The sequence below is a fragment of the Stegodyphus dumicola genome, chromosome 1 (assembly GCF_044657685.1).
Source record: "Stegodyphus dumicola isolate Sdum_Otavi_A_Nest chromosome 1, ASM4465768v1".
In the NCBI taxonomy this organism is placed as follows: Eukaryota; Metazoa; Arthropoda; class Arachnida; order Araneae; family Eresidae; genus Stegodyphus; species Stegodyphus dumicola.
This window is the reverse complement of record NC_140768.1, coordinates 98,274,649-98,289,744: the sequence shown is the minus strand read 5'-3', so window position 1 is coordinate 98,289,744 and position 15,096 is coordinate 98,274,649. Positions and strand designations below refer to the sequence as shown.

General features: G+C 33.9%; 1 protein-coding gene across 4 annotated transcripts in view; it reads right to left on the bottom strand.

The window, feature by feature from the left end:
* The window catches only part of LOC118195441 (far upstream element-binding protein 1-like), an 85,002-nt gene that overhangs the window by 15,359 nt on the left and 54,547 nt on the right, over window positions 1-15,096 (bottom strand). For 3 of the 4 annotated variants that reach the window (XR_015041553.1, XM_085817997.1, XM_085818012.1), the window contains exons 14-18: window positions 13,612-13,676; window positions 7,686-7,783; window positions 6,649-6,816; window positions 6,344-6,528; window positions 711-1,082 (exon numbers count right to left, since the gene is read on the bottom strand). Coding sequence is in view for 3 of the 4 variants with exons in the window: in XM_085817997.1 (XP_085674123.1) it covers window positions 714-1,082; window positions 6,344-6,528; window positions 6,649-6,816; window positions 7,686-7,783; window positions 13,612-13,676 (885 nt within the window). In the remaining variant the exon portion in view is untranslated. The remainder of the gene's footprint in view (window positions 1-710; window positions 1,083-6,343; window positions 6,529-6,648; window positions 6,817-7,685; window positions 7,784-13,611; window positions 13,677-15,096) is intronic. The other variant, XM_085818006.1, reaches the window with a different exon arrangement.

Here is a 15,096-nt window from a genome sequence, read left to right as displayed (position 1 = left end):
AAATTCTTAGCAGGCACGCAGCAAATCACTTTGGACATTAGGGCAGACATTAGACATACAGACATGGTGATTTGACAGACTGAAATAAAAATTCTTTTAATCAGTTACCTTAGTCTCTTAATACCTTCCATTTAAAAATATTTCAATACTCAGTTTAATGTACTGTCACTCCCCGTAACCCTTGGGAAACCTGCATCTAAGAAAGCTCACTACTGTAAACTGTTTGCCAGTGCAGACTGAGGTACCAACAAAAAAAAAAAAAAAAAAGTATGATATTACATACAAGAAATTTAAACCCCAATTTGACCAGCAAGATTAATTTAACATGGAATTAGACCAATCAGAAGACAATTACTTCTGCAAAAATTCAAAACAATTAGACAGTAAATTAAGAAAAACCCACTTGAATATTTTGTAAAAATATCTCTGCAGTTTATATAATTTTCTGACTAAGTGCTGTAAAAGCACAACACACAGTTAAAGAATATGATACTCAAGTTTATAATCTTAATGCTAAAAAAATATATAAAATGCAAATTATATAAGCATAACACAAAAATTATTTAAAAAAATTATTTTAAAAAGTATTCAGGGGAAAACATTAATAAATTATAATTTTCCTTATTGTAATGAACATTAAAAACAATTATGAAAACTTTTAAAAATAAGAAGCTAGTATATAGCTCAGTAATGTAAAAATAATAACTCACTTATTATTGAGGCGCAGCAGCTGTGAAAGGTTGTTGTCCATAGCTTGGGTAATTGTAACCAACAAATGCGTTTGGTTGTTGTTGGCCAAAAGGTTGACCAAATGGTCCAGGTGCAGGCCACTGGCCTTGAGGTGCACCTGGAGGGAAAGGTTGAGGATGACCAGGAGCAGGCACACCAGTTGGTGCAGGAGGTGCCTGGGCACCAGCAGGAGCCTGTTGGACAGGTGGTACTGCTGGAGGTACAGATGCTGGTGGTGGTTGAGTAGGTGGAGCAGCTGGCTGAGGGGTAGGCTGAGGTGCAGCAGCTGGAGCTCCAGCTTGGACTGGAGCAGTTGTAGTTGGTTGGGCTTGAGGAAATGTCTGTCCTGGCTGCTATGACCCAAAAAGAAATATATATATAAAACCAGCAATAACAAAAATTTTAAGTTATACAGTAAACTGATACAGAGGAATTTGGGTTAATATTTGTTCCTCCCAACTATAAACAACCCATGCTCAAACTTATTTTAAAAAATAAAACAGAAGTGAATCATTCTTGCAATATTACTTTCGACGATAATACCTGAATTCATTTACATGCTTGCCAACCTACGACACTTAAAAATCAGAAGATTTTTCTCAAGGACGAAAATATTTTTTAAATAACAAAAACATGTAGAAAGAAAATACACTTTCTAATAATGAATTACCTTTAAATAGTTACTAATTAATATTGAAAGTTCAGTTATTATTTCTTAAATGCAAATAATGTAAAAATACACTAAAAAAAGTTTTATTACTTTTACCTTCTAATAATAGAAAAATACCTTAATCAGTTCATTAAATAGTACTTTAACCAGATCACTTATCATTAATTTCAAAACATGAATTAATGTAATTCTGTATTGTGTTAAGAATATCAAATGATGCCAAAACGGAGCGTACAAAAAGCAAAAAGCTTTGTTAAGGTCAAAAGACAAAGATAAATATTCGTTCTTCACAAGATAAACTTACTCTAATCAGATAATTAGTCGCTTGTCAAGTGATATTTTTATTTTGGGAGAGCTTTATACTTATATTTTGTGAATTGCTCACGGGTGCAGAAATTAATTTTTCTCACACGTTTTTAACAATGGAAGTAATAACTGCATCTCCATTTATCTAAGGTATTTTATAACTTTCAACAGAGCCTTTTATCTTAACTCTAGAAGCATTTACTTCATCCTTAAAAAATGTAAGAAGTGGGTTCCACTGGTCGAAGATTCTAGCTAAACATTTCTCTAAAGATAGATAACTAATGAGTAGATACATATTTCAGATTTTTCTTATTTCACTATTATGCAGATGCAGGAATTATTTCAATTTTCCCTTCCTTTTAGTAATCCTTCCAAGATAATAAATATTAACAATGTGTTCAACCACACGTATTGTGGCAAGCAAGCTGGCCCCTTTTTCACTGCTAAATTTAAGAGATGACAGGTGCATTTCATTATTAGTAAATATGAATTTCTTTTTTTAAGATCCTGCAACAAAAAGCCTTCAATTCCTGGTGCATTCTTGGTGTGGCACTAAGTGCCAAGCAATTATCTTGAAGAACTGCACTTTCTTTTAAAGTTTTAATAATTAGCCGTGCTATATATTAAAGCCTGTGAAATCTCTTCTAAAGTGGGGGCAAAGTAAACCACACTCAGTTTCCAAAGACTCTGGATTTAAAAAAAAAAAAAAAAGAGAGAAAGAGAGAAAGAAAAGAAACAACATTTAGATACAGTTTTGCATCCATATTATTGCTTCCATCCATAAATGGAACTGTTTTAATGCAATCAATAACTGAAGATTTATTTTTCATACTAATTTCTTGAGCCCATTTCTTCTACAACTAGAGCTGATTTTGTCCTTGCACTTGAATTTTTCTTAGAAATTTTACAGCCGGGAAACATATTTCTAAAAAAGTTGCAGCATGATTTGATGCATTTAGAGGCAAAGAACAAGCATTATTCTTAAGGCAGAGAACAGGCATTCTACATTAATTACTTTTTAGTTCTTTCCTTCCCTTAAGTACAACTCACACTGTCCTTGTATGTGCACATACTTAAGAACATTGGCCCTTCCACTGCGTGAAACTGAAAAGACAAATGATACTCATTGCAATATTACGTTTTCGTGCTGAAATAATAGAAGGAAAGTCATCTGTACACAATTTTTTAAAAGTACATGAATATTTTACATTTTTGGCAGACGTAACTAAGGCAAAAGATACCAGCTTCTTAACCTGTTTCTGGGAAGCATGTGAAACTTAAGCAGCTATATGGTGAGACGAACTAAATAAACAACCTCTATTTTGCTTTGGGCTCACTGGCTAATATATGCCCCACAGCAGTGCTAGATTCTCCTTGGACAACTACAATATGTAGGACACGTGTTTCAGACTCTCATAAACAAAGCAGAAAGAAATGCACCATACCTCAGATGAAACGATTTCGTTTTTTATTTATATGCATCTAGAAAAAACAAGCGCTTTCAGACTTCGAAAACCACATTTTGGAGGGCAAATAATGAAGTATTCAGCCAAGTTTAATAAAAATTGTGAGAAATGATACGAATAAGAGAAACTTTGAAGAAATACGTTAAAAATAAGGTTCGTGGGAGTATGGTCAGAAATCAGAAGATGCAACTCTGTATTTAGAATAACATCAAAATATCCATTTAAACTTTAATCATATAAAAGAAATGAAAAGCATCTGTAATAGTATAAATAATTTTTGGAAGGTTTCCATATATATAAAGACTTACAGTTTAAAAGCATTAAAGATAGCTTGCTTTTCTATCATTCAATACAGCAGTCACTTTTGAGTGTGCCTTTCTTTCCTCCCATCTCATACAAAAGAAAAGTGGTATTCCTTAAAAATTCGCTTGATTGATATAATTGATGATATATCACTTAAGATATAATTTATTGCTCTTATATGCTTCTATTTCTGGTGTACTGATTTTCAGAAAAGTGCTTCAGTATAGTAGAAATGTTAAATGACAATCCAAAGGCCATGTCTAAAACAAATATTTTATGCCCACTATTTTTGTAAGAAAGTAAAATGTACTGCAATCACTAATTTTATAGCACAAAATATGTACACTTTTGAATAAAGAAAACATGAAATACTTAAAAAAAGTAGACATTACTGATTACTTCACTCTTTGTCACTTCAGAATTTATAGCACTTAAAATGAAAAATTTTGTACCACTAATCTAAAAAACTTAAAATTTTAATCACAATATCACTTGAAAGCAAAGTTAAAGCAAAATACTTAAGAGCAAAATAAAAAACTTAAAAGCAAAAGTTTTTAAGTGTAATATTCTTGCTAAACATAGAGAGGGGTAAGATGCCATTAAAAGGTTTGTTTTTCTAAGATGAAAATTGTAAAATCTGACACTTGTCATATTTTCTTACAGTGCTAGTGATGAAAGGGGAAAGGAGAAATCAAATGAAAGGAGCAAGCATATTTATATATGATTATTCTACATATTACATTTGTTTCCCTCTTCTGCTTTCACATCCCACAAAAGCTAATCTTCCAGACATTTAAGCTCCATCTATACACAGGCTGTTCAAAGTGCAGGCCACAGCTTAATGTATTATTTGATAACAATAAGGACTGCCCTCTTAGACAATGCATCTAATCTGCCCAGGGGAAGAGATGCTTTCATCAACAACTGTATAAGTAAAATTGGCTAGTAATCATATCATGCATGAGGACCACAAACATGCCCATAGAATTAATTCAAACAACTGAATCCAAATAGAAATACGTTCAACCTACTTAGCTGCAGTTTAAATGAGTACAGATGTATACTGCAGGGGGAAAAGAAAAACATGTTTATATCTTATGTTCTATTTGGCTGATTGACGAAATTCAAATTGTGATTTTCATGTCTCAAAAGCACGACCTAGGATATATATTAGATTTATATACAGCATTGTTCTAAGATAAGTATTTTTACACAAAATCGGACTTTTGACTCAAATTATGTCTAAATATTAAATTTTGTAAACTTTGGTGTGAAATTTATGGAGAAATTCAAAAATTTATTTTGGCATATTTTTTTCAGTTTTCACAAAGAATAATTTACTTGGTGAACTTCTTAATTTATAGCAACATCTTTTCCTTTTCTTTTTTTCATTGCAGATGAGTGGGGGAAAATGTCATTATTCACACTTTCAAATAATTTTAATAATAAAGTGGTTTGGCTTTATTATCATTCAAAACAAACAAACAAAAAAAAAAAGATGTCAAATTTCAAAACACACCAATATGTATATATACATATATATCTTAAAAAATTTTGAATAAACTATTTTTTTTTTCAAGGTTTGCCTAGAAATACATATACTTTAAGATGATGTGACAAATTTTATAGCTTATAATACATTTTTTCCCACAAATTTATAAAAAATATTTAAAAATACAAATTTAAAAAAGGGGGGGCAAATTATATTTGGATTAAGACTAAAATTTGAATTCTGGAAGAAGGAATCAAGTAAGTTTAATAAAAAAAGAGATATTAATAAATACATGTCAAATTCAAAACACTGAGGAGCTAAAATTTTTAGAGCAATTTTTTTAAAACCTACTCATGCAACTTCTACAAAACTTGGCAGTTTGGCATAATTTGATTCGTGGAATTGAAACATGGAAGAAAATGGCATGTCATTTCAGATAAAATCCGGTTTTGTGTCAAAATACCTATATTAGAACAATTCTAAATATAAATTAATATGTATCCTATGTTACGCTTTCGAGACATGAAAAACGCAATTTGAGTTTCGCCAATTTGCCCAGAACAGGAGATATAGAACTGCCCCCATTTTTTTTTCACAGTGTACATGTCTATGCTACAATTTACTGACATATAAATAGGAATATAATTATGCTATATGAATAAACATGTCATCTACAACACATTCAAAACATCTGCACTTTTGTTTGATGTAATCCAGACTTTGTGACCAAGGACATAAATTAACAGTATTGCAGCTTCCCCCCTTGCATTAAAAAAACTGAATTTGAGGACTGTGGAAATTTAGTAGTAGACAAACTCCAGTTATTTTATACCTGTAGAGAAGAATTAACATCTGTTGAAAGGGGAGGAAATGCAGACTGGAATAATCACATCCAGGAAATCTGTACTAATAGCATTCTACTGTACTGATCTATACTAATGGCAACTTGGTAAAACTGAAGGGTTTAAAATAATAAAAACTGATGAAAGCCTTTTTATGAAGTGCAAAAACAAAGTAGGTTTAATAATTTTGCAGCGGTGGCTATTTGGTGGATTACGCGGAGACTGATAAAGTTTTATTGTAAGAGATGAAGGTAAAAGTGCAGTTCAGAATTCTGCATGAACTGGTGTAACTCTGGCAGGTTCTCCTCCAACTTTTATGCTTGACACAGTAATGTATAAGCACCTTGATTTTATTTGTACGTCACTTTTTTTCCTAGTTATTTACCATTTGATTGAAATATTTCATCTTTGAAGGAAATAAAATTTTTGTAAGCTCTTAAATTAAATTATTTCTTTACGCTTCTTAATTTCACAAAAATATGCAGACTTGGTACAAAGGAATTAAGATTTTCAAACCTATAAATTTAAGACATACCTGAGGTGCCATGACAGTGGCAGCCAGCTGTGCTGTCGTCCTTGCTTGATTCTCTATCATTTCTGCTTCTCGAAACATACCTAAAGACCTATAATATTCAGCCCAGGCAGCACTGTAATCTGGCTGAGGTGCTACAGCTGAACCTACAGGAGCTGCTGCAGCAGGAATAGCAGCAGCAGGTGTAGCTACAAAATTTAAATAGATCAGCAAATAACGATTGAGTAATAATTTATTAGACACAATCATGTAAGTTCTATAAAACACCAATGCTATAATTTAAAAATGCCATTAATAAAGACTCTCACCTGCAGGAGGCTGCTGAGAAGCCGCTTGATTCTGATCAGGCTGGGAGGGCATACCAGGTTGTGGGGCAACACCAGGCTGCATTGTAGGCTGAGCAGCAGAAGGTTGCATTTGGTGAGCTTGCTGTTGACCATAATATTGACTGTAATAAGCAGCCCAAGCAGCAGCATCTGTTTTTTTTTTTTTTTTTTTTTTTCCAGAAATGAAGTTGGGAATTAACAGACAAAATAAAAACTGCTCTGATTAGCAATAAAATTTCGTTTTACAAACCACATTAACAAATTGCTACTGCTAAAATCAAATTAAGAATTCCTTATTTCTATTAGCAGGTAAAATCTACCTCAACAAGAATTCCAACTACAAAGTTTCCTCTATGGATTGTAAAATACCTCTTAATAAATTGTAAAAATAAGTATTTTTTAATGCTTCCTAACCGAACATTTCAATATTTTTTATCTCCCCATAAAATTTATCACAGAACTGGATGATCTGCTTTTTAGGACTTTTTATTCAAGTTATTAGTATATGGAACACCATTTTATACTAAATTAGATACACTCTACATATTCACAAATAACTCTATTTCACTCTCTCTTTTCAGTTTTCATAACACAACAAAAATTTCAATGATTTGTTTCTTGAGATTCAGCAACTGGTCTCATATGACAAAATACAGAAACTGTACCATAGGTAGACACAACTTCAACAAGTTTTATTTTCTCCAATTAAAAGATATTTTGGTGTTTCAAGACTTTATTACACATCCTGTGCACATGTAAATACATATGTATACATGCACACACACATTTATGTATATGGGTGTTTTAAAGGATTTTTTTTATATTATTCAAACTGTCAAATGCAAATTTTAACATGAACACATATTCAAATGCATACACATATTATATATTACACACAGCATATATAACATTTAAAAAGAAACATTTTCAGATTATGAAATCGCATGCATATTGCACTTAATAGGAAAATAAGAGGGGCACGAAAAACATTACATTTTTAATAATGGAGTCACACTTACTTGGATCTGCTGCAGGAGCGGTTTGACCTTGCCATGGTTGATATGCATTTGCCCATCCTTGTGGTGCATATGGTTGAGCTTGTGATGGTGCTTGCTGACTGTAAATATTTTTAAACACATTTAATTTCAGAAAAAAAAAGAAAAAAAAAAAAAAAAAAAAGCAAATAACAAAAACTAAATGACACGTGTTTTTATCCTAGCAGTATGATCAAATTATTTATTCTTCACAAGGAACTTGAAAATACTTTCATAGCAAAATTTAAAACAAATAACCTACCTTATCAACTGGAAATTTTTGCTGAATTTATAAAAACACTTTTTTTATTAATTCATACTTCCATTGAAGATTTCATGCTTATTTTCCAACTTAATATCTGCCTATACATTTCAATGCCTGATATTCGCATGTTTAACCTGAAGATAACTTTAGATACGATTAACCTAGTCTGTCCCATATTTAAATAAAGGGGCACATGTTTTCATTTCAAATTCAATACCCTGAAGCTAATAAAGGATATTGTTTATAAAATATAATAAAATTAATTAAAATAGCTTCAAAATTTTTTAATTAGATAAAAGCAAGCTATTTTGTATGGGAGATATGTAATTATCAATTACAATATTTGTGCAAATAATTTATAATGGTTATTAGTCAGGCATATTATTAATCCTCTGAACAGCAATGCCATATATGTGTATGTGTGTATATACATATATATAAAGAGAGAGCCTAGAATATATTTTGTGACCTCTTTAAGAAAGTATATACATGCACCTTGAAATATGATGAGAAATTAAGGCAATACATTATGAGTTCACAAAACCAGGAGCATTTTTTTCATTAAAATTAAGAAAATATGAAAGGTATTCAAATGATAAGGTACAGAATTACACTGTGGGTATAACTGAAGTCTCTATTCACAAGCAATCACATGCCTCAACACAACTATCCTACTGCTTCATGAGCTAAAAGTTTCCCTGTTCCCAGAATTCCTGTGGCTATGATAGGAGACAGTCCTGCATTTCATCATCCAAGTTGAAGCACTTCTCTCTGAGATTTTCTTAGCTGGCCAAACACATGGAAGTCGCAGAGTGACATGTCCGGGCTGTAGAGCAGACGCTCAAGCTACTCTCACTTGAACTTGGCTGTTACACTTGTGTGATCTTGAGAGCAGTGTGGACGTGAATTATGGTGGAGCAGAATAACTCCCGTGAGCAGCTCAAGCTGTTTGCTTTTGAAGGACTTGCATAGGCTATGGAATGTCTCGCAGCAAACGTCACTGTTAATGGTTTTTCAGCGCTCGAAGAACTTGATGAGTATTGGACCTCAGAAAAGATAGTGAGCATAGCCTCGCATGCTGAGGGCACAGTTTTGAATTTTATAGAAAGAAAATGCATGCTGTACCAATTTATCTCTGGCTCGAAATGATAACACCAGCACTCACAACTGGCGACAATCCACTTCAGCAAAGCAGGATCTTCATGATACCGAAACACATGTTGCAGTCCCAGATTCAGAACTCCATGCGTAGTTTCTCCTTCAGAACCCACTGCATGCATACAGTAACCCAACCTGTCAATCACAACTGTCTACACTGTTCCAACGCTGGCCCCCAACATTTGCTTGTGACATGCCGATCACTTTATTGACGAGTTCGGCCGTCATTACCGTGCTTGCCTGCCCTCGTCTCAGGTTACCACTCTCTCCCCAGACCTTACGAAAATGGGCTCTATACTTTCTCACTGACTTGTCGGATATAGTATCCCCTGTATAGGGCCACCATCTCATAATGAACACCTGCTGGTTAAACCACTTCCACAGTCAGAAATCTGATAATATCTTGGTGCTCCTCAACCGTGTCACTTGGATGTAACACACAACTGCCTACTTCTTTCCTATGTCACATGCAGGTGCCCATGCATGCACACAACCATGCCGGACACTACATTCGCATTCCCAGATATACTACCACATCATCCCAAAGCAACATATTCAAATCTCAGCTGGTTTGGTTGTTACAACATTTTGTACCTTCATTTGAACACTCCTCATACCTCTTTCTCATGGCAGTATTGGGAAATATGAGCTTTCTTTGTGAAACATGTTGCCAATAAGAGCATTAATTAAATATATTACTAAAAAAAGATAGTCAAAAGTGGTTAATTCGGACACCCATAATCCTGACCTCACAGCTACACACTTTCAGCGCATGCGTCGCGTTCACGCATGTGCACAGGCGTTTAAGAGTGCGCGTAAGACCTTTACGGCTGCGAATATGTTTGTGCGCATGCGCGTTTAATGTGCAACGGAGGTATAAGCTAAGCTAAAATTATCTAATTCAGTTAATGTTGCAGATTATGTTGTTCCTTAATCTTTGAATTGGATCCAGGTCATTATTTTTTTGCAGATTATTAGAGGAATTTCATAAAAGTAAGCTTGAACTTTCGATTATGTCAAATAGAATTTCTGATATATCTTTACTAATATGTAATTTGCATCTACAAAGCGAAAGTATGTTTTGAAATCCGAAATCTGTTTATCAATTTCATGCGGATTGGAAGTTGATCTGTCAGCACTATCCTTATCTTCAGAGCAGATGTTTTTATTTTATTTGGCTTATAATTCCTTACTAAGTGTAGTATTTCATCTCGATGTACTCAGTCTTTGATATGATTTAAATCAAGTTCCTGGTCATTATAATTCGCTTCCGATAGTTGAAGAAAGTGACCCAGAGGTTACTGAAAACGAAAACATTTCGATTGACAAATTAGTCGGTATTCTCAACACAGCAATTATAGGACTTAAACAGCGGAAATTCGTAACTAAACAAGAAATTATGTCTCTTTAATAGAATTAAAGAGAAAGTATTATCACATGAAACGAAGCAACTTACATTGAAAGAAATGTTTAATAAAGTAAACAAATAAATATTAAGCTTTTTCTTTTTGTAAATTTTGATACCCTTTAGATCATAATTGTTCTTTATTTCATAAATTACGGTTTCATATTTTTAATTTTGTACTTTCTGCATGCCATCTTACCAGATTTAAACTGATGATCTATAATCCGGAATCGCCGAAGTCCCGACGAGTCCGGATTAACGACTTTTGACTGTATAAATTATTCAAAAAGTATCATGCTTATTCAATAAAGCAAACAACAACAAAAGAGACACACAGAAGAAAATAGTAAGGGATATATGTAATACACTGACTACCAATAAGTATTTAGACACCTGTGATAGAAAAGAAAAACTAACTTTATTCAAAATCAATAGTTGGTAGAGCCTCCACGAGAGAGGTAATTACAAGAAGGACCCTCCGGGGCATACTTTCCACAAGTCTTTGTATGACAGCTAGTGGTATTTTCTTCCACTCGGCTTGGAGAAGACAGAAGTTCCTTCACCAATTTTGCATGGGTAGTGCACCCCTGAATTCGGTGATGCAACTCGTCCCAGAGGTTCTCGATAGGGTTCAGGTCTGGACTCTGGGCAGGCCAGTCCATTCGATGAACTCCACTGGCACCATACCAAGCCTTGGTTAACGTCAAAACATGACAATTGTCATCCAAAACAGTGCAGAAGGCATCGGAGTTGAGCTTACCATGAATGGTTAACGTCGAAACATGACAACTGGCATTGTCGTCCTGAAAGTATCAGGGGTCCAACCCGTAAAACTGCCACAACGTAGGAAGCACATTGTCATCCAAAATAGTGCAGTAGGCATCGGAGTTGAGCTTACCATGAATGGGGACCAAGGGTCCCAGCCCATACCAGGAGAAACACCCCCAGACCATAATTCCATCTCTGCCGAACTTGACTGTTGGCACAATGCATTCTTGCAGAAGACGTTCTCCAGGTACACGCCAGACCCAGACCCTGCCATGCGAATGGTAAAGGGTGAACCTTGATTCCTCACTCCAAAGAACCCGTTTCCACTGATCTACAGTCCAATTTCGATGTGTTTTGCACCACATTTTGGTCCAATTTCGATGTGCTTTGCGATGTTCTTTGCACCACCACAGCACGGTTGGACTTTGTGATCAAAGGCTTATGGACAGCAGCACAACCATGAAAACCAAGCAGATGTGCTTCCTTACGGATTGTATTCATTGAAACAATACTCCCGAATGCCTGTTGAAACTTCTCGCGGATGAGGGCCATCGGTTGAGTGCGGTTCTTCCGAATTTCTCTCGACAGCACTCATCAGTCCCTATCTCTCAGTTTCGTTGGTCTGCCGACTCGGGGCACATTCCGACAATCACCGATCACCTTCCACTTCTTAACCACATAGGCCACTGTCGATTTTGGGTACTTCAGATCGCTAGATATGTCCCTTAAAGATCGGCCACATTTGTGATACCCGATAATTATACCTTCCTCGAAATCAGAGAGCTCCGAACTGCGAGGCATCTTGCATGCGACTAAAGACGATGCTGTTTCCTACACGATATATATACTGGCGGAGTCCGTGATGTACCTTAGGACCGCAGATATCGTCACTTGCATTAGGTGTCCAAATACTTATTGGTAGTCAGTATAGCTTCTTTATTTATGACATAAATATTTTTTTAAATGTTACAATCTAGAATTAAACACATCTATGAAACAATGGTTAGACTTGCTTAAGACACAAAAACCAACCACAAGCAGAATTTTTTGACAGCATACAATATGCCTATTTAGTGCTACTTTTTTCAAATGTAGCATTTTTGTTACAGATAAAAATCCGAGTATGAACTTGTAGCACAGGCTTGATACAGGCAGTCTCGGATTTTTATTACAGCTAGAGCTAAAATGAAGAGCTAAGGGTGAATGAAAAATGTGTCACTTTTAAATAAGTAGTTATTTTAAGTCAAAGGATGAAAAATATTAAAAAAGTTTTTATTGAAATGTAAGTATTTTGAAATAAATCAGGCAATTTTTTACATTTTAGAGGGTAATTTGATTAACACATCACTGTACCACCTACATTCTCACAACAAACCAACTGGAGTATATATTTGTCCTTTTTTAATACTTATTTCATTGATTTGTTCCTTGCTTTACAATTTCCTTTCATTTCTTCAAACTATTTTCCTGCATACCAATCATATAGGATTCATATAAATCACATTCTTAATGCAGAGCAACTTCAGAACTGTGGTTCCCAGAAAGACCATCAAAAATTAATTTTCCCGTATGTTTATATGTCATTTTCAAATAAATTGCTAAAAAAATTGCATTAAATAAAATAATCAATAGGAATATCCAACATATGTGTATTTATTGTTATTTTAAATAATACATATGTTGTTATTTTAAATAAATTGCTGATTTATTGTTTACCACAATCAATTCTGTTTTTGTGGATGCATATAAAATTGGCAACAAATTGCACTTCCTTAACTTCGAACTGTGCCAATGCTATTTTTTCTCACCAAGGCCATTACAGAAGACAAGTACTGAAATTAATACGCTGTTATAGATTATAAACAAGTTCCTAATGTAATTCATGCTATGTTGGTAGCAGCAAAATAGAAGGCTAAAAATTAAAATCCTAGAGATTCAGAGATTTGCTGCGCTGGCGGCGATGAAATTAAGAGGCTAAAATTTTTTTTAAAAAAGGAAAGATGGAAAAACGGGAGGGTTGGCGGCTGTAGTGCCTTATCTGTGCACATTAGATTTATCCAGTGTACAACACATAACAAAGCCACAGATAATGAAATCAATGGATTCGATGCATAATGTTAATAAAACCAATAATTGACAAACAATGGATAAGAAAATAATGGACAATGAAAACAATTTGATGAACAGTGGTTTTCCAGTCTCATGCACATCATTTGCTTAAATTGGAAAATAAGAGAAGGAACAATAATAATTTTACATGCATACAAAATCAATATTTTTTTATTATTTATAGGAAATATTAATGAGAAACTTACTACTGTTGCTGTTGTGGAAACTGAGGAGGAAAATTTTGCTGATTCTGAGGATTTTGAGATTGAATCTAAAAGAAATAAAATTCAAAAGTAAACTTGAAATGTAAAACTCTTACTGTTATAGCTCTTACTTATCTTCTTGATCTGAATATAATTTAAATGAGGTTTATAAATTCATTATGACAAAAAGAAAGAAAGCATGGCTGCATACATTGCAAGGCATTGGGTTACAGATTTGTCTAGTTCCATCCCAATTTTGAAGAAAACATTCTAAAGAATAGATTGAAGTATCTTTATCTCTTTTTCCCTTACCAACAACCATTAGATAAAGCTTTTGAGGTTGTTGGTACAGTCAAAAGTCGTTAATCCGGACTCGTTGGGACTTCAGCGATCCCGGATTATCGATTTTTCCGGATTATAGATCATCAGTTTAAATCTGGTAAGATGCCATGCAGAAATTATAAAATTAAAAATATGAAATTGTAATTTATGAAATAAAGAACAATTATGATCTAAAGGGTATCAAATTTATTTGTTTACTTTATTAAACATTTCTTTCAATGCAAATTGTTTAAATTGCTTCGTTTTATGTGATAATACTTTCTCTTTAATTCTATAAACAGACATAATTTCCTGTTTAGTTACAAAGTTGCGCTGTTCAAGTCCTATAATTGCTGTGTCGAGAATACCGACTAATTTGTCAATCGAAATTTTTTCGTTTTCAATAACCTCTGTGTCACTTTCTTCACTATCGGAAGCGAATTATAATGACGAGGAATTTGATTTAAATCATATCAAAGACGGAGTACATCGTGATAAAATACTACATTTAGTAAGGAATTATAAGCCAAATAAAATAAAAACATTTGCTCTGAAGATAAGGATAGTGCTGACAGATCAACTTCCAATTCATTGCGCACCGCGGCGTCCCCCCCCATAGAGCAGCATAAAAAAAATAAACAGATTTCGGAATGGTTAGAGAAACAAAGGATATGCCTTTATCCATTTACAGCAATTTCACTTTTTGTTTAATGGACTTCGAAACATACTTTCGCTTTGTAGATCCTTTACATATTAGTAAATATATATCGAAAATTCTATTTGACATAATCGAAAGTTCAAGCCTACTTTTATAAAATTGCTCTAACAGTCTGCAAAAAATAATAAGCCGGATCCAATTCAAAGATTAAGGAACAACGCAATCTGCAACATTAACTGAATTAGATAATTTTAGCTTAGCTTATACCGTCTCTTATACATTAAACGCGCATGCCTAAACGTATTATGTGAATAACCACAGCCGTAAAGGTCTTACGTGCATGCATCAACGAGGCGCATGCGCAGAAAGTTTGTAGCTTTGGGGTCCGGATTACGGGTGTCCGAATTAAAGGCTTTTGACTGTATTTTAAGTGTGCTGCAAAAACATTACAGCTATAATATAAACCTACACCCAAATGACATGGCAACTGGCACTACTTACAATCATAC